At 56.0% G+C, this 16874-nt stretch overlaps 1 protein-coding gene across 1 annotated transcript in view; it reads left to right on the top strand.

Annotated features, from left to right (window-relative positions):
* smg1 (SMG1 nonsense mediated mRNA decay associated PI3K related kinase) overlaps window positions 1-16874 on the top strand; it is a 43095-nt gene that overhangs the window by 18975 nt on the left and 7246 nt on the right. The window contains exons 20-51 of the mRNA XM_035405426.1: window positions 147-346; window positions 451-647; window positions 770-931; window positions 1277-1431; window positions 1526-1659; window positions 1919-2120; window positions 2212-2321; window positions 2780-2927; window positions 3131-3290; window positions 3384-3504; window positions 3605-3853; window positions 4137-4406; window positions 4582-4726; window positions 4836-4974; window positions 5077-5298; window positions 6175-6355; window positions 6686-6847; window positions 7269-7489; window positions 7891-8045; window positions 8309-8531; window positions 8855-9101; window positions 9185-9414; window positions 9516-9764; window positions 9866-10004; window positions 11330-11439; window positions 11854-12072; window positions 12788-12981; window positions 13061-13233; window positions 13332-13611; window positions 14517-14789; window positions 15049-15283; window positions 16347-16573. Coding sequence (XP_035261317.1) covers window positions 147-346; window positions 451-647; window positions 770-931; window positions 1277-1431; window positions 1526-1659; window positions 1919-2120; window positions 2212-2321; window positions 2780-2927; window positions 3131-3290; window positions 3384-3504; window positions 3605-3853; window positions 4137-4406; window positions 4582-4726; window positions 4836-4974; window positions 5077-5298; window positions 6175-6355; window positions 6686-6847; window positions 7269-7489; window positions 7891-8045; window positions 8309-8531; window positions 8855-9101; window positions 9185-9414; window positions 9516-9764; window positions 9866-10004; window positions 11330-11439; window positions 11854-12072; window positions 12788-12981; window positions 13061-13233; window positions 13332-13611; window positions 14517-14789; window positions 15049-15283; window positions 16347-16573 — 6132 coding nt within the window. The remainder of the gene's footprint in view (window positions 1-146; window positions 347-450; window positions 648-769; window positions 932-1276; window positions 1432-1525; window positions 1660-1918; window positions 2121-2211; window positions 2322-2779; window positions 2928-3130; window positions 3291-3383; window positions 3505-3604; window positions 3854-4136; window positions 4407-4581; window positions 4727-4835; window positions 4975-5076; window positions 5299-6174; window positions 6356-6685; window positions 6848-7268; window positions 7490-7890; window positions 8046-8308; window positions 8532-8854; window positions 9102-9184; window positions 9415-9515; window positions 9765-9865; window positions 10005-11329; window positions 11440-11853; window positions 12073-12787; window positions 12982-13060; window positions 13234-13331; window positions 13612-14516; window positions 14790-15048; window positions 15284-16346; window positions 16574-16874) is intronic.

The raw sequence follows: 16874 nt of genomic DNA, 5'->3' as shown, positions 1-16874 counted from the left end.
GCCTGCTGAAATCTGCTTGGCTGTGCTGTAGTTTGTGTCCACCCGCAGTAAGGGCTGTGTAAGACCGTGCGTATGGCCTCTAAGGCTTGAGTTTGTGTGAATGCTGATTGCGGTGTAAAGGGGGATTGTGTTTTCGGCGTTCGCAGGAAGGAGCCCTGGCTGGAGCGCCTGTTCCACAGCTGCCAGCGGCTGGAGAAGCGGGAGGCGGCCACGGTGCCGCGGGCGCTGCTCCGGACCGAGGCGGTGCTGTGGCAGTGGGCCGTGTGGGAGGCGGCGCAGTTCACCGTGCTGTCCAAGCTGCGCACCCCCCTGGGCCGCGCGCAGGACACCTTCCAGACCATCGAGGGTAAGCGGCGGGGCGGGGCGCGGGCAGGGGGCCGCCGTCAGGGCGCTGCGCTGTGGTTCTGTCAGGGCCCTCACCCCAAACCTCTCCCCTCCACCCCCCTGCAGGCATCATCCGCAGCCTGGCGGCCCACAGCCTGAACCCCGAGCAGGAGCTGAGCCAGTGGAGCGGCGGGGAGAGCGACGAGGGCCACCACACCAACCAGGTGCGCCTGGCGCTGCTGCTGCAGTTCCTGGAGAACCTGGAGAAGCTCATGTACAACGCCTACGAGGGCTGCGCCAACGCGCTCACAGCGCCCCCTAAGGTCAGTGCGCGGCCGGCGGGAACGCCCACCCTGGTTTCACATTCTAGTTTGGGTGTCTGCCTGTAGTAAAAGGGCCTCTTTGTCTGTTTTTCTCAGTGCTGACGTTTCCCTCTCTTCCACAGGGCATCAGAACCTTCTTCTACACCAACCGGCAGACGTGCCAGGACTGGCTGACGCGGATCCGCATGGCGCTGATGCGGGTGGGCCTGATGTCGGGCCAGCCGGCCGTCACCGTGCGCCACGGCTTCGACCTGCTGGCGGAGGTCCGGACCAGCAGCGCTCACGTGAGTGCCAGGTCGTCGATGCGCTGGGAGAGCTCTGGATAAAGGGGCTTCTGCAGCTCCAGCGCTAATGAAAGGCACTGGGGTGAGGGGGAGGGGGGGTAATTCTGGGTCTGAGTGCAGTGTTTGGGCTGTACTGATTCTGGGTCTGAGTGCAGTGTTTGGGCTGTACTGATTCTGGGTCTGAGTGCAGTGTTTGGGCTGTACTGATTCTGGGTCTGAGTGCAGTGTTTGGGCTGTACTGATTCTGGGTCTGAGTGCAGTGTTTGGGCTGTACTGATTCTGGGTCTGAGTGCAGTGTTTGTGCTGTACTGATTCTGGGTCTAAACGCCCTGTTTGTTCCCCCAGGTCTCGGACATGGAGGTTCCCGTGGTGATGCTGGTGGAGGCGCTGTGCGAGCTGCGCTGCCCGGAGGCCATCCAGGGCCTGGCGGCCTGGAGCTCGGGCGTAGCCGGCAGGAGCCTGGGCTGGGTGGGGTCTGTGGCCCTGCAGGCTGAGGGACGGTGAGGGCCGCTGCTCCACTCACACACACGGGGGGAGAGGGCTCGCTCTGCCGGGAGTCCCCACTGGTGGCTTAATCCGGCCCTGTGCTCGCAGGTTTGAGAAGGCGGCCGTGGAGTACCAGGAGCAGCTGGGGGCCCTGACCGGGACGGACTGCTCCATCAAGGGCTTCGACCGCTCCCTAATGAAGGGCACCAGCGCCTGCAGCAGCCCCAAGAACATGGGGAATGGTGAGGTCACAACCGCCAAGACACACTAACTGTGTGTGTGTTTGTTTGTGTGTGTGTGAGAGACACTTGGAACAGTTCTGCTGCTCTGATTAATCATCACTTGAACTGCATTTGATGGTGATCTGAGGAGCTCTGCTGCGTGTTCATACAAGCATAAGCAAGTACACAAGCGCTACAAGTACACAAGCGCTAGTCTGTAGGTTCCACTGAGGGGCAGTGTTCTTGATGGGCCATTGCCCGTTTGCCCTTGGCTTCCTAGGTGACGGCAGGAAGACGGTGCTTCTGAAGCCCAGCGAATGCTCCCCGGAGGTTTTGAACTTCCTGGCCAATAAGACGTGCGAGTGCTACGTGGCCCTGTGCGACTGGCCGTCGGTGCAGGAGTGGCAGGCCAGCGTGCTGGCCCTGAAGAAGGCGTCCAGCGGCTCCACCATCAACCTGAAGACAGACTTCAACTACGTCAGGTCGGCACGGTGCAGAACAGACTCGTGAGGCTCAGATACCCGCACAAGACGCAGAGCGTGAAGGTTTTTCTCTTCTCACATTGTCTCTCAGGGCCCTGAGCAGCTTTGAGGACGCAGATTTCACAGAATGTCAGGAGCAGCTTGGACTCCTGCCTGGGGAGGATTTTGGGTTCCTCAACTCCACCTCGAGGGACAAGCTTGGTATGCCTTTATGTAGCTGGTTGATTTGTTAGGAAGGTTGACTTTACATTACATTCATTTGGCAGACGCTTTTATCCAAAGCGACGTACAAAAAGTGCATTTCATAGTCATAGACAACTGCTAAACACGGGTTCAGTAAGGTACAATACTTATTTTGTACAGCTATTTCTAGCCAAGAACACAGTTCACACAGTGAACACTATTCAGACCTAACCTCTGCAAAGCCAACTAGGCAGAAGAATAAGCTACAGTATTAGGACAAGTACAAATTACCAAAAAGTGCTGGGATGGGGCAACATGACATGAGGCTCTTGCGAGTGCAGTGTTTCATATTTGAGGGACGGGGGGGAAATCATGATGGCTGTGCAAAGTGACCTTTGTGTGCTCTCCGTGATCTGTGTGTGCTCTCAGTGACCCTTGTGTGCTCTCCGTGATCTGTGTGCGCTCTCTGACCTCAGACCTGAAGCGGCTGCTCCCTGCCGTGCTCAGTCCAGACCCCACTGAACTGCAGAAGGCCATTGAGGTCCAGCTGCTGAGGAGTGCAGTGGGCATCGTCACATCTGCCAATCAGAGCGAGCAGGACCAGAACACTCCCCCCTCTACCGAGTGAGTCTCTCTCCATTTCGCAAGGACTTGCTTGTTCACCAGAGCTTAATGAATGCATGTATTCCGGTTAGAAATCGTTGTTAATAAATGGCCAATTACATAAATAGGATTGCAGAATGACTCTTTCTGCTGTGCTGTGTGGTGTCACTCTATAATTTGACGACAGCTGTGTGCTTTGAGACTGAGGTGCCTTGTCTTTCCAGGACCCTGGTGAAGTACCTGAAGCAGACGGGGCGTGTCTCCCTGGGGCCCCTGCGGCTGTCCACCCTCACCCTGTCGGGGTCCCTGCCCACCATGAGCACCCTGCAGCTGCACTGCGCCACCTACCTGGAGAGCTCCCTGAGCAGCCAGCTGTCCTCCGAGGTGCGGTAGCCTCGCTCTCTCTCGCGCTCGCGTACGCAAACGCGCCGCAGCCTCACGCGCTCCAGCGCCTAACCCGTGCTGCTCGCCCCACAGGACTGCCTGATCCCGCTGTGCAGCCAGGCGCTGGGGACCTGCAAGCAGCAGGACGTCCAGCCCTGGCTCCACGCCCTCAGGTACACCATGTTCCAGAGGCAGCTGTCCATCAAACTCAAAGGTAGGCTGGACCCTTCTGCATGCGTCCTCGGCTCTCTGTGGCCTGCCTGGTCGAGCCGCCTGGCGTGTAATCTGAGCCCTTTACACCGTGCCACCCGCAGGGTCCTCTGCCCCCATCGACTCCCACCTGATGGAGCTGTGTCTGACGGCGGTGAAGTTCGCCCGCAAGCAGGGGAACATCGCCCTGGCCACCCGGCTCCTCGGCCAGTGCAGCGACACTCCCATCAAGGGCTGCTCCGGCGTGGCCGACCTGCTCAGCGTCTTCAAGTGCCTGTCACTAGAGGGCACTGTGGGGGAGAAGTGGGGCCCGGAGCTGGAGATCGAGAAGGCCAAGGTGCTCTGCACCGCAGGTCAGTGGAGCCAGCGGTGCTCAGGGACAGGGGTGCGAGGGGTGTTACCCTCAGCCCAAAGTCCCAGAAATCCTGTTTGTTTCATTAAAACCAGGGATACAGTCTGCTAGTTGTTAAATGTGACATGCTTGCTTTTAAAATTACAATAGGTTTCATATGGAATGTGAGGCTTCTTGTGCGCGGTACTTGTTTGAGCTGAGAGCTTATTACTTGTACCTCTGCACCCTTGCTTTGAGATGGAATTTGGATCCAGACTGGGTGACTGTGCTCTCCCGCCCCTCAGGTCAGACCGCCTCAGCGATGGAGATGCTGAGCCTGTGCGCGCTGTCCTACTGCCGCTCGGGGAAGAGCGAGCGGGCGGCCTGCCGCTCCGTGCTCACGCTCTGCAAGTGGCTGCTGGCCGACTGGAAGGACCTGACCCCGCAGCTCAAGCAGGCGGTGAAGAAGAACGCCGGCTCCCCCAGCCTGTCTCCCCTCAGCAAGAACATCGCCGCCCTGCTGGAGCTCCCTGTGGAAGATCAGGCCACGCAGCGCATCACTGCCGAGACCACAGGTATTATGCACAATGCGCCCTGAGACCTCATGTAGGCTGAAGGAAAAATAATTATAATGCAGTTGTCATTGTGGCTGTTGGTATATGTAATTGACTAATAGCTATAAGTGACCCCAAGTCCAAGTGCATTCCTCTTGTTCTCTGTCCTCACTGCTGGTATTCTTCCCTTTGACAGTGAGTGTAGGTGTTGGGGAGGCTGACTTTGTCCTGGGGCAGCTGTACCAACTCTCCACAGCTCAGGCCCCCGATCTGGCCAAGTCCTGGGCTGCTCTGGCCAGCTGGGCCTACCGATGGGGCCGGAAGGTGGTGGACAATGCCAGGTGGGTCTCAACGTATTTTAGTAAATGCATGTGAGATTTGTGGATCAGTGTTTCTTTTGAGATAAATATTTGTAAGTACTTTTTAATCATGTATTGTCCTGTTCTCTAGTCAAGGAGAGGGAGTGCCTCTGCTTTCTGGCGAAAAGCAGGAAATCGAAGAGTTGCTCCCAGAATGCACCAGCGACGAAGACAAGGAAACCATCTTCAGCATTCTTGGCCAGGCTATGTGTCGTCCAGCGGGCATTCAGGTTGGCATGTCCTCTTAGTGTATTCTCTTCTATGGGAAGAGGAGTTGGGAAGTCGTTGGAAAGGATAGGCCCTGTGCTTTAAGAGCGTGTGTGTGTGTTTAGGATGAGGACATGGCCCTGCAGAACGAGGACGACGAAGAGGACGACATGGTGGACGTGATCTGGCGGCAGCTCCTGAGCTCCTGCCCCTGGCTGTCGGAGGTGGAGGAGGCCGTGACGGAGGGGCTGATCCGGGTGTGGCGCCGGGTGGTGGATCGCATCTTCAGCCTCTACCGCATTTCCTGCCGGGCCTACTTCACTTTCCTCAAGCTCAACGCCGGACAGGCAAGTCCTGCAACATGGAGGCCCCACGCTGTCCAGCTTTATACAACAAGTTCTTTATGAAGTTCTTGAGAAGGCTGTTGGGTTTTAAGTGTTTGCTGGAGTTAGCTGTGACACCTGGTGTAAAGGCCAGTGTGCAGTATTGACAAGACTGTATGGAGGAGGTGATTTTAGTACCAAATGCTAACAAGAACTGAGTATGAATTTCATTCAGCAAGAATATTATTCTCAGATACTGGAGCCTCCCGCACTTGTGCATGAATTATGCTTGTTGTCTTCCTCCTTTATATTCAGATTGCTGTCCCAAAGCATTTGAGGCTTGTTGTTATTAACAGAAATGTTATTATATTTAGACTTTTATTTGAAAGAGACTGGACTCTCTCTCCGTTCCTCCCCGCCACCATTCCTCAGTGTTTATTTTCGATCGTGTTATGTTGGCGTCGCCTGTTCAAATGAAGTGGGGTTGTGCTAAAATGGACACAGACACAAAAACACATTAGCATACAGAGTGGACTTCCCTCCACTTTGTTGAAACCTGCATTTTTCTTCACTGAAAGGAAAAACAATGGATTTCAAAGAATGAGCAGCAATGTGATTTGCATATGTAATTTGCACAAAGAATAATGGGAGGGATGTGGAATAATGGATTCTGCCATTTATATGAGGATTAGATGCCAAGAGGTTGTTGGAGAACTTGCATAAGAATTTCAAATAAGCTTTTTGGCCAAATTATTCCAATGTCATAAAAAGCGTTTTGGTGTGCATATATAATATGGTGATGTTAAGGAACGGTACTGCATATATTAGGTTTTTGCACTGGCTCTAGAATAGAATTTCATTTCTGTTATTTCATTGGTTTTGGCTGCGTGCAATTTGCAGGTGCCGGTCGACGAAGACGACCCGAAACTTCTGCTGTCCAACCAGAACGCGAAGCAGAGCAGCGATGACATCATCGTCATGGCGACCCTGCGTCTCCTGCGGCTGCTGGTGAAGCACGCGGGGGAGCTGCGGGAGGGGCTGGAGCTGGGGCTGGCCTCCACGCCTACTGCGCCCTGGAGAGGTAACTTTAATTTCGGGGCTGGTGCTAGGAGGTTGCCTTGGGCCAACGGACCTGGCTGGTCAGACGCTGCTTCTGTAAGGTGGCACTGTGTACTCGTAACGGATAGAAAGCACAGAACGTTCTTCTGCTGATTAAATTAGAGGACCAGAATAATGGCCGCTTTGGAAATCGGCCGACAGCGTGCGATGCTCTGAGAGCCGTAATGATGTCCTCCGGTTATAGACGGCTAATAAACGGCGTGCGGGCGGAGCGGTGCCGGTATTGATTTGTTGGAGGGGTTTGTCCTTGGGGCGTGTCGGGTGTTCTGAGTGCTGTGCGCCCCCCTGCCAGGCATCATCCCCCAGCTCTTCTCCCGGCTCAATCACCCCGAGGCCTACATCCGCCAGAGCATCTGCAGCCTGCTGTGCCGCGTGGCGCAGGACTCCCCCCACCTCATCCTCTACCCCGCCATCGTGGGCTCCATCTCCCTGGGCGGGGAGACGCAGGCCGCAGGTACCGCCCGCTTGGGGTTGGGGGGGATTTGACCAAACGTTCATTATTGTATTTGAGGTTTATCACATTGAATTAGTGCAAAAAGAAACCCATCCTTTCACTAGTTGTGATATTAACACCCGCCACCAGCCAAATGCTGGCAAAATGTTTGTTGTGGCTGGCAAGGTTTTCTACTTTAGCAGCCACTTTGACAGGTAACCAACCAGATTGTGTTATATTGAATAAGCTAATGTGTCTGGTAAATGTTGGAAATGCTCATGTTTTTTTGAACCGCAAGCCGCTCTTCGCCAGTGGGAGGAAAACAGTAACTTTCAAGCCCTGCTTTCACAACATAATAAGAAAGTTTGGATGTTAATGGAATAGCAGAGAGGGGTGGAGTGTGGTACGTACCAGGCTAAGAGGCTTGCTCCGCCCTGCACAGGGAACAAGCTGCCCTCGGCGCTGCCCACGTTCCTCAGTAACATCCAGGGGGAGGCGCTGTGCGGAGGGGGCAGCGAGGCGGGCAGCGGCCCCGCCTCCCAGGAGAGCGCCGCGGGGGAGGAGCTGGCGCCGTGCTCCAGCGAGGACCAGGCCATGATGCAGGACTGCTACAGCAAGATCGTGGACAAGCTGTCCTCGGCCAGCCCCACCATGGTGCTGCAGGTACCTCCTCCTCTCTCTCACTCAACTCTCAGTGAGGCATTATAACGTACCCATTACACTTCTCTAACCTCCCTTAGCTTTCATAGCCCAACATATTTATTAGCCACTGCAGTTTGGACCTGTTTTCAGTAACTGTGATGTGAGGTCTTTGAGCGTGTCTGTTGGGAGTGTCTGTTGGGAGTGTCTGTTGAGCGTGTCTGTTGAGCGTGTCTGTTGGGAGTGTCTGTTGAGCGTGTCTGTTGAGCGTGTCTGTTGGGAGTGTCTGTTGAGCATGTCTGTTGGGAGTGTCTGTTGAGCGTGTCTGTTGGGAGTCTGTTGAGCGTGTCTGTTGGGAGTGTCTGTTGAGCGTGTCTGTTGAGCGTGTCTGTTGAGTGTGGATTGAGGCTGTGGTTCTGCCGCAGGTCCAGATGCTGGTGGGAGAGCTGCGGCGGGTGACGGTTCTGTGGGACGAGCTGTGGCTCGGGGTCCTGCAGCAGCAGCACATGTACGTCCTGCGCAGGATCCAGCAGCTGGAGGACGAGGTCAAGAGGGTGCAGAACAACAACACGCTGCGCAAGTGAGTGACCCCTGACCCCTGACCCTCATTCTGACCTTGACCCTGACCTTCCTTCTGACTGTGAGCTTGACCTTCATTCTGATTGTGACCTTGATGTTCATTCCGACCTTGACCCCGACCTTCCTTCTGACTGTGACATCTGACCCTCACTCTGACCTCTGACCTTCACTCAGACCCTGATTCTGACTGTGACCCTGACCTTTTACTGACTGTGACCCTGACCTTCATCTAACCGTGACCCTGACCCCTGACCCTGTCCCCAGGGAGGAGAAGCTGGCCATCATGCGGGAGAAGCACTCGGCTCTGATGCGGCCCGTGGTGTTCGCCCTGGACCACGTGCGCAGCATCACGGCCGCGCCCGCCGAGACGCCGCACGAGACCTGGTTCCAGGACAGCTACGGCGACGCCATCAACAGCGCCCTGGAGCGCCTGCGCAGCCCCTCCAACCCCGCCAACCCCAGCAGCAGCTGGGCGCCCTTCAAGCAGGTGAGTGCCCCCGCGAGCGTGTCTGTGAGCGTGTCTGTAAGCATACCTGTGAGAGTGCCCGTGAGCGTGTCTGTAAGCATACCTGTGAGAGTGCCCGTGAGCGTGTCTGTAAGCATACCTGTGAGCGTGCCCGTGAGCGTGCCCGTGAGCGTGCCCGTGAGCGTGTCTGTGAGCATACCTGTGAGCGTGTCGGTGAGCATACCTGTGAGCGTGAGCGTGTCTGTGAGTGTGTCTGAGCATGTCTGTGAGCGAGCGGCGGTCCCTCCCGCCCTTCTGCCGCCCTGCCGCAGCGCCACTGACTGACCCGCTCCCGTCCGCCCCAGATCATGCTCAGCCTGCAGCAGCGGGCGCAGAAGCGCGCCAGCTACCTGCTGCGGCTGGACGAAATCAGCCCCCGCCTGGCGGCCATGGCCTGCACCGAGATGGCGCTGCCCGGCGAGGTGTCCGCCACCGACGCCGTCACCATCCAGAACGTGGGCAACACCATCACCATCCTGCCCACCAAGACCAAGCCCAAGAAGCTCTACTTCCTGGGCTCTGACGGGAAGAACTACCCCTACCTGTTTAAAGGTGAGCCGCTCGCTCCGCGCGAAACGCAGTGGACCAGGTACTCTCCAGCTCCTTCCTCTCTGAACGTCCCTCCTCTCCCTCAGGGCTGGAAGACCTGCATCTGGACGAGAGGATCATGCAGTTCCTGTCCATCGTGAACACCATGTTCACCAAAGTCAACCAGCAGGAGAGCCCGCATTTCCACGCCCGCCACTACTCGGTCACGCCCCTGGGGACGCGCTCGGGCCTCATTCAGTGGGTGGACGGGGCCACGCCCCTCTTCGGCCTCTACAAGCGCTGGCAGCAGCGGGAGGCGGTGCTCCAGGCGCAGAAGGTACGGAAGCCTGCGAGGGCCTTTTTTAGGGAGCGTGTGACGGTTGTTTCTTCTGAGTGGGGTAACAGTGTCCCCCCCTCCCCCTGCCCCCCCCCCCCCAGGCTCAGGACTCCTTCCAGCAGCCGCAGAACCTGCCCCTGGTCCCGCGGCCCAGCGAGCTCTACTACAGCAAGATCGGCCCGGCCCTGAAGGCCGTGGGCCTCAGCCTGGAGGTGTCGCGCCGCGATTGGCCGCTCAGCGTCATGAGGGACGTGCTGCGGGAGCTGATGGAGGCCACGCCCCCCAACCTGTTGGCCAAGGAGCTGTGGTGCTCCTGCACCACCCCGAGCGAGTGGTGGAAGGTGACGCAGGTGAGAGGGCGTGGTTACTGGGTCCTTAAACCTATGACGTCGAGGCTGGTCCATCCATGTGGACACCAGGTCGCTGACTGTGTCCTCATCCCGCCTTCCAGGCTTACGCCAGGTCCACTGCTGTGATGTCTATGGTGGGTTACATCATCGGGCTGGGCGACCGGCACCTGGACAACGTGCTGATTAACATGACCACGGGAGAGGTGGTGCACATCGACTACAATGTCTGCTTTGAGAAAGGTGAGCGAGTGGATCCCCGCTTCCTGAACTGTGTTTCAGTGTGTGGGGAGTACACTGCTAAATGTCAGGGTAGTGTTTCAGTGTGTGGGGAGCACACTGCTAAATGTCAGGGTAGTGTTTCAGTGTGTGGGGAGCACACTGCTAAATGTCAGGGTAGTGTTTCAGTGTGTGGGAAGCACACTGCTAAATGTCAGGGTAGTGTTTCAGTGTGTGGGGAGCACACTGCTAAATGTCAGGGTAGTGTTTCAGTGTGTGGGGAGCACACTGCTAAATGTCAGGGTAGTGTTTCAGTGTGTGGGGAGCACACTGCTAAATGTCAGGGTAGTGTTTGAGCGTGCGGGTAGTACCCTGCTAAATGTCAGGGTAGTGTTTGAGTGTGCGGGTAGTACACTGCTAAATGTCAGGGTAGTGTTTGAGTGTGCGGGTAGTACACTGCTAAATGTCAGGGTAGTGTTTGAGTGTGCGGGTAGTACACTGCTAAATGTCAGGGTAGTGTTTGAGTGTGCGGGTAGTACACTGCTAAATGTCAGGGCGGTGTTTGAGTGTGCGGGTAGTACCGCGGTGCTAAGTGCCTGGGCGGTGTTTGGGTGTGTGGGTAGTACACTGCTAAATGTCAGGGTAGTGTTTGAGTGTGCGGGTAGTACCGCAGTGCTAAGTGCCTGGGCAGTGTTTGAGTGTGTGGGTAGTACACTGCTAAATGTCAGGGTAGTGTTTGAGTGTACGGGTAGTACACTGCTAAATGTCAGGGTAGTGTTTGAGTGTGCGGGTAGTACACTGCTAAATGTCAGGGTAGTGTTTGAGTGTACGGGTAGTACACTGCTAAATGTCAGGGTAGTGTTTGAGTGTGCGGGTAGTACACTGCTAAATGTCAGGGTAGTGTTTGAGTGTACGGGTAGTACACTGCTAAATGTCAGGGTAGTGTTTGAGTGTGCGGGTAGTACACTGCTAAATGTCAGGGTAGTGTTTGAGTGTGCGGGTAGTACACTGCTAAATGTCAGGGCGGTGTTTGAGTGTGCGGGTAGTACCGCGGTGCTAAGTGCCTGGGCGGTGTTTGGGTGTGTGGGTAGTACACTGCTAAATGTCAGGGTAGTGTTTGAGTGTGCGGGTAGTACCGCAGTGCTAAGTGCCTGGGCAGTGTTTGAGTGTGTGGGTAGTACCGCAGTGCTAAGTGCCTGGGCAGTGTTTGAGTGTGTGGGTAGTACCGTGGTGCTAAGTGCCAGGGCGGTGTTTGAGTGTGCGGGTAGTACCGCAGTGCTAAGTGCCAGGGCGGTGTTTGGGTGTGTGGGTAGTATCGCGGTGCTAAGTGCCTGGGCGGTGTGTTGCAGGGAAGAGCCTGAGGGTCCCTGAGAAGGTCCCCTTCCGCATGACGCACAACATCGAAACGGCCCTGGGGGTCACCGGAGTCGAGGGCATCTTCAGGCTGTCATGCGAGCAGGTGAGGAAATGACTCTGCTGCCCTCCCTTCAGACCATGTCTTTCTCTTTCTCTTGTGAGATCAACCTTCTCTTGTTAAAAAGAGCTTAAAATGACAACCAATTTTTCATTTATAATTAGATTTGTTGGAAGATTACACATGCAGCCCCATTTACGATTTGAAATAAAAGGATTAAATTGCTCACATGTCCTTGAAAGGACATCAGCTATTACTCAAAAGTTTTTTTTCATATGAAAAAGCAATTGAATAATCTATCACTCAACCATCACTAAATCACCATGCTAACATTTTCTGCTTGGGATATTAATGGCTTAAATCCAAAATGTGTCTGTATAAAGGTAAATGCTTTGAAACTGAATGACCAGCGGTAGCTGTGTAGATCTAAGGGTCGTGTTCTTGTGTTCGGTTTTGCAGGTGGTCCACATGATGCGCAGGGGGAGAGAGACTCTCCTCACCCTGCTGGAGGCCTTTGTGTACGACCCCCTGGTGGACTGGACGGCCGGGGGGGAGGTGGGCTTCGCGGGCGCTGTGTACGGAGGGGGGGGCCAGCAGGCGGAGAACAAGCAGAGCAAGAGAGAGATGGAGAGGGACATCACCCGCAGCCTGTTCTCCTCCCGCGTGGCCGAAATCAAGGTGAGCCGCCCGCACCCTGCCCTGCAGACCATGTAGCAAACTGCACAGCCTGTTCTCCACCCCTCACTGCCCCGTGGTCTGGCCCTCAGTGCCCCATGCTCCTCCCCTCACTGCCTACTGCTCCGCCCCTCACTACCCCATGATCTTCCCCTCACTGCCTACTGCTCTGCCCCTGACTACCATATGCTCCTCCCCTCACTGCCTAGTGCTCCGCCCCTCACTACCCCATGGTCCGCCCCTCACTGCCCCATGGTCCGGCCCTCACTGCCCCATGGTCCACTCCTGACTGTCTCATGCTCCGCCCCTCACTACCCCATGCTCCTCCCCTCACTGCCTACTGCTCCGCCCCTCACTACCCCATGATCTTCCCCTCACTGCCTACTGCTCCGCCCCTGACTACCCCATGATCTTCCTCTCACTGCCTTGTGCTCCGCCCCTGACTATCCCATGATCTTCCTCTCACTGCCTAGTGCTCTGCCCCTGACTACCATATGCTCCTCCCCTCACTGCCTAGTGCTCTGCCCCTCACTACCCCATGCTCCTCCCCTCACTGCCTAGTGCTCCACCCCTCACTACCCCATGCTCCTCCCCTCGCTTCCCTGTGCCCTGCCCCTCACTACCTCATGCCCTGCCCTATTCTCTGCTCAGCTTTCCTCTCCTCCACCCTGTTCTCTGCCTCTCTCCGCCATGTTCTCCGCCTGTCGTGTGCTTGCAGGTGAACTGGTTTAAGAACCGCGAGGAGATGCTGGCGGTGCTGCCGCAGATGGAAGGCGCCGTGGAGGAGTACCTCCACCTGCAGGAGCAGCTGACGCAGGTGGAGAAGCTGCAGGGCAGGCTGCTTGAGGAGATGGAGTTCCTGGAGGGGGCGGAGAGCCAGGCGGAGCACCCCATCCACACGCTGGAGCACAGGTGAGGGAGCCGGGACAGCGAGGCCCCAGAGGGAGTGTGTGCGTTTGTGGGCGGGACTCTGACGCCCCCTCTCCCCCAGGTACTCTGAGCACACCCAGCTGCAGTCCCGGGAGATGACGGTGCAGGACGCCATCCAGAGCAAGCTGTCTGACCTGGAGCAGTGGATCTCCCAGTACCAGGCCGCCTTCGCCAGCCTGGAGGCCACCCAGCTGGCCAGCCTCCTGCAGGAGATCAGCAGCCCCATCGACCTGGGTGAGACGCGCTGGTCGTGACGGACACACACTCACTCTGCGCTTTTCTTTCTGCAGACCAGAGGATAACTTACTGTGTGTTTGCTTTTCCTGCTCCAGGCCCCCCGAGCTACGTGCCAGCCACGGCCTTCCTGCAGAACGCGGGCCAGGCCCACCTGATCAGCCAGTGCGAGCAGCTGGAGGCGGAGGTGGGCGCCATGTTCCAGCAGCGCCGCGCCCTGCTGAGGGGCTGCCTGGAGCACCTGCACAGCTACGCCACCGTGGCCCTGCTGTACCCGCGCTCGGTCCTCCAGCGCCACCGCGCCCAGGCCTGGAAGCAGTGGATGGAGGAGCTGGTGTGCGACATGACGGGCGAGCACTGCCAGGCCATCTACCACAAGTGAGCGCAGCCCCAGCCCCTCAGTCACTGCCACAGCGCTCTCCATTATCACTGCTATACTGCCCTTCATTATCACGTCTACAGAACCAGTCATTAACACTGCTATACTGCCCTTCATTATCACATCTACAGAACCAGTCATTAACACTGCTATACTGCCATTCATTATCACTGCCACTGAGCCCTTCATTATCACTGATATACTGCCCTTCATTATCACTGCCACAGAACCCTTCATTATCACTGCCATAGAGCCCTTCATTATCACTGCCATAGAGCCCTTCATTATCACTGCCACAGAACCCTTCATTATTACTGCCATAGAGCCCTTCATTATCACTGCCACAGCGCCCTCCATTATCACTGCTATACTGCCCTTCATTATCACATCTACAGAACCAGTCATTAACACTGCTATACTGCCCTTCATTATCACTGCTATACTGCCCTTCATTATCACTGCCACAGAACACTTCATTATCACTGCTATATTGCCCTTCATTATCACTGCCACTGAGCCCTTCATTCACTGCCACAGAGCCCTTCATTATCACTGCCACAGAGCCCTTCATTATCACTGCTATACTGCCCTTCATTATCACTGCCACTGAGCCCTTCATTATCACTGCCACTGAGCCCTTCATTATCACTGCTATACTGCCCTTCATTATCACTGCCACAGAGCCCTTCACTATCACTGCCACAGAGCCCTTCATTATCAATGCCAGAGTTCCCACTGACATGCCTCTCCAACCAGCTCTGCTGAGTTAAACGCTCTGTCCCATTCCATGTATGCATTTCTCTAAAGATGAATCTGTCACGTGTAACTGCATGTAACTGGCAGCACAGCCCTGGCCTGCTTGGCACAGCCTCTCACCGCTGCCCCCTGTGGTGCGACTCCGCAGGTACGAGATGCAGTTCGCCCCGCAGCCGCCCCAGGCCACCTGCCAGTTCCTGTCGAGCACGGAGCTGGCGCTGCAGCACCACGTGGCCGAGACCAACACGCGGCTGCTCCGGCAGGTGGAGCGGCTGAAGGCGGAGGGCGCCGGAGCGCCCGCCTGCGAGGAGCAGCTGCAGGAGATCGAGCGCTGCATCTCCGTCTTCCTGCGCGAGAACGGCGAGCTGGGCTCCTTCAGCCTGGCGGGCATCATCGTCTCGGCCCTCTGCACCCTCACCAGGTGGGCAGTGCCCGGGAGCCGCCGCTTGGCTAGACATCCAAAGAGCCTTTGTAATGGAGCCCGTGCTTATTACTCGAAGTATTGCTTCTCTTTGCTTGGAAATAACATTAACGTTATATCCTGTTTACTAGCATTGGGTCCTCAGCCTCTTTTTCCCTAATGTAATGTACATTGAAAGGTCTAGTGTTTGCCGGTTGGACTGTGATTGGATTTTGTTTCTGGAGCGGGGTGTGACGTCTCCCGTGCGTGTGATTGACAGGCGTAACCTGGTGATGGAGGGCGCGGCGGCCAGCGCGGGCGAGCAGCTGGTGGAGCTGACGTCGCGGGACGGCGCCTGGTTCCTGGAGGAGCTGTGCAGCATGAGCGGGAACGTGACCTGCCTGGTGCAGCTTCTGCAGCAGTGCCAGCTCCTCCCCCACGACCTGGACCTGCCCAGCCCCTCGCTGACCGCCCAGGCCGTCTACCTGGCCAACGGAGTCTACACCTGCCTTCAGGTAGAGCACCGCTCTGTCGTACAGCCTTTCCGTGTTGAGTTACTCCACGTCGGTGGCAACCATCCCTGTTCCTGGACATTTACTGTCCTGTTGGTTTTTACTCCAATCCTACTAAAGCACACCTCATTCAGTGGCTAAATGTCTGCATTGAGCTGCTAACTGGTAGAGTCAGGTGTGCCAAATTAGGGTTGAAATGAAAACCTACGGGATGGTAGATATCCAGGAACGGGGTTGATTACCACTGCTCTTCGTAGTCTTCATAGAGTTATCCATGCCATTAAGTAGTAAGTCTATTCCCTGAAGTAGAAGTGGATTGCAGTGAACAGGTATGAGTGATTGTGAGGGATGAGCAGGATCTGTGCTGGATCTGTGCAGGACTGTGTGCCTTGGCCTCTTGCTCTCGTAGTCTGAGGAGATACAAAAGAATAGGAAGGAAGCTGGGGAGGAGGGCAGTGACATCGTTGGATCTAGCGTTAGCTAACCCTCATAGGCGCTGGCGGTAGGTAACAGGCTAGTTAGTCGATCCGTTTTGTTTGCTAGCGTTAGCTGTACATGGGTCGTTCTGTGGTGAATCGTGCAAACTGCTTACTGTAGATTAGGCAGAGAATATTAGTAGCTGACTGGATAGCTAGTAAATGTGGCATGATCGGGTTTGACAACCTAGACATTTTACTTTGTTAGCATTGCAGTGTTTTCTTGTGTAAGGGGTTGTGGTCTTTGTTTCCCCCCAGTCTTGTAATGTGTGTGAATTGTCACATGCTCAGTTGCATTCATTAAACTTGGGATTTACTGAACGGCTGTTCTTCAGCAGAGCTGCTTTCTCCCTCTAAGTATGTGCAGCTCGCCGGGGCCTGTCAGTACTGATTATGAGCGCAGAATACTGTTGCTCCCTCCCAGGATGATATTACAGGGCACGCAGGTCCTATCACTGACTCCTCGGTGCTGTAAATCGTTTGGTAATGTAAAACTCGACGTGATCCCGCAGAGGGAGTGCTTTCCAAACGTGCCCGGTTTAAACCGAGGTTTTAAACAGACTTTGGCGGCGTTTCTCCGCCCCGTACAGGAGCTGAACACAAACTTCCGGCAGATCATCTTCCCCGAGGCGCTGCGCTGCATGCTGAAGGGGGAGAGCACGCTGGAGAGCATGCTGCTGGAGCTGGACCTGCTGATCGAGCAGTGCGCAGACGGGCTCTCCCTGCAGGGGCTGGCCGACGCCCTGCAGGCTCACCTGCGCAACGTGGCCATGGGCCTGGAGGAGGAGGCCGACGACCACTACCTTGACGTCACAAGGTAAATGGGCACGCTCGCTGGGCTGCTGCCGGGTATTATGCTCTGTTCAACCATGTATATTGTGTAAAACTGGGGCTGGTCACTTGTTTGCAGTCCTATAGATGCCTTGGTGAAGGCTGGGTGGTTTGAGTGCAGTGCGCAGCCCTATAGATGCCTTGGTTAAGGCTGTACAGCTCGAGTGCAGTGTGCAGCCCTATAGATGCGTTGGTTTAGGCTGTGTAGTTTGAGTGCAGTGTGCAGCCCTATAGATGCGTTGGTTTAGGCTGTGTAGTTTGAGTGCAGTGTGCAGCCCTATAGATGC

This window comes from Anguilla anguilla, chromosome 2 (assembly GCF_013347855.1).
Source record: "Anguilla anguilla isolate fAngAng1 chromosome 2, fAngAng1.pri, whole genome shotgun sequence".
In the NCBI taxonomy this organism is placed as follows: domain Eukaryota; kingdom Metazoa; phylum Chordata; class Actinopteri; order Anguilliformes; family Anguillidae; genus Anguilla; species Anguilla anguilla.
Note: the sequence above shows the minus strand (reverse complement) of the source record. Positions and strands in the feature narration are given on the sequence as shown.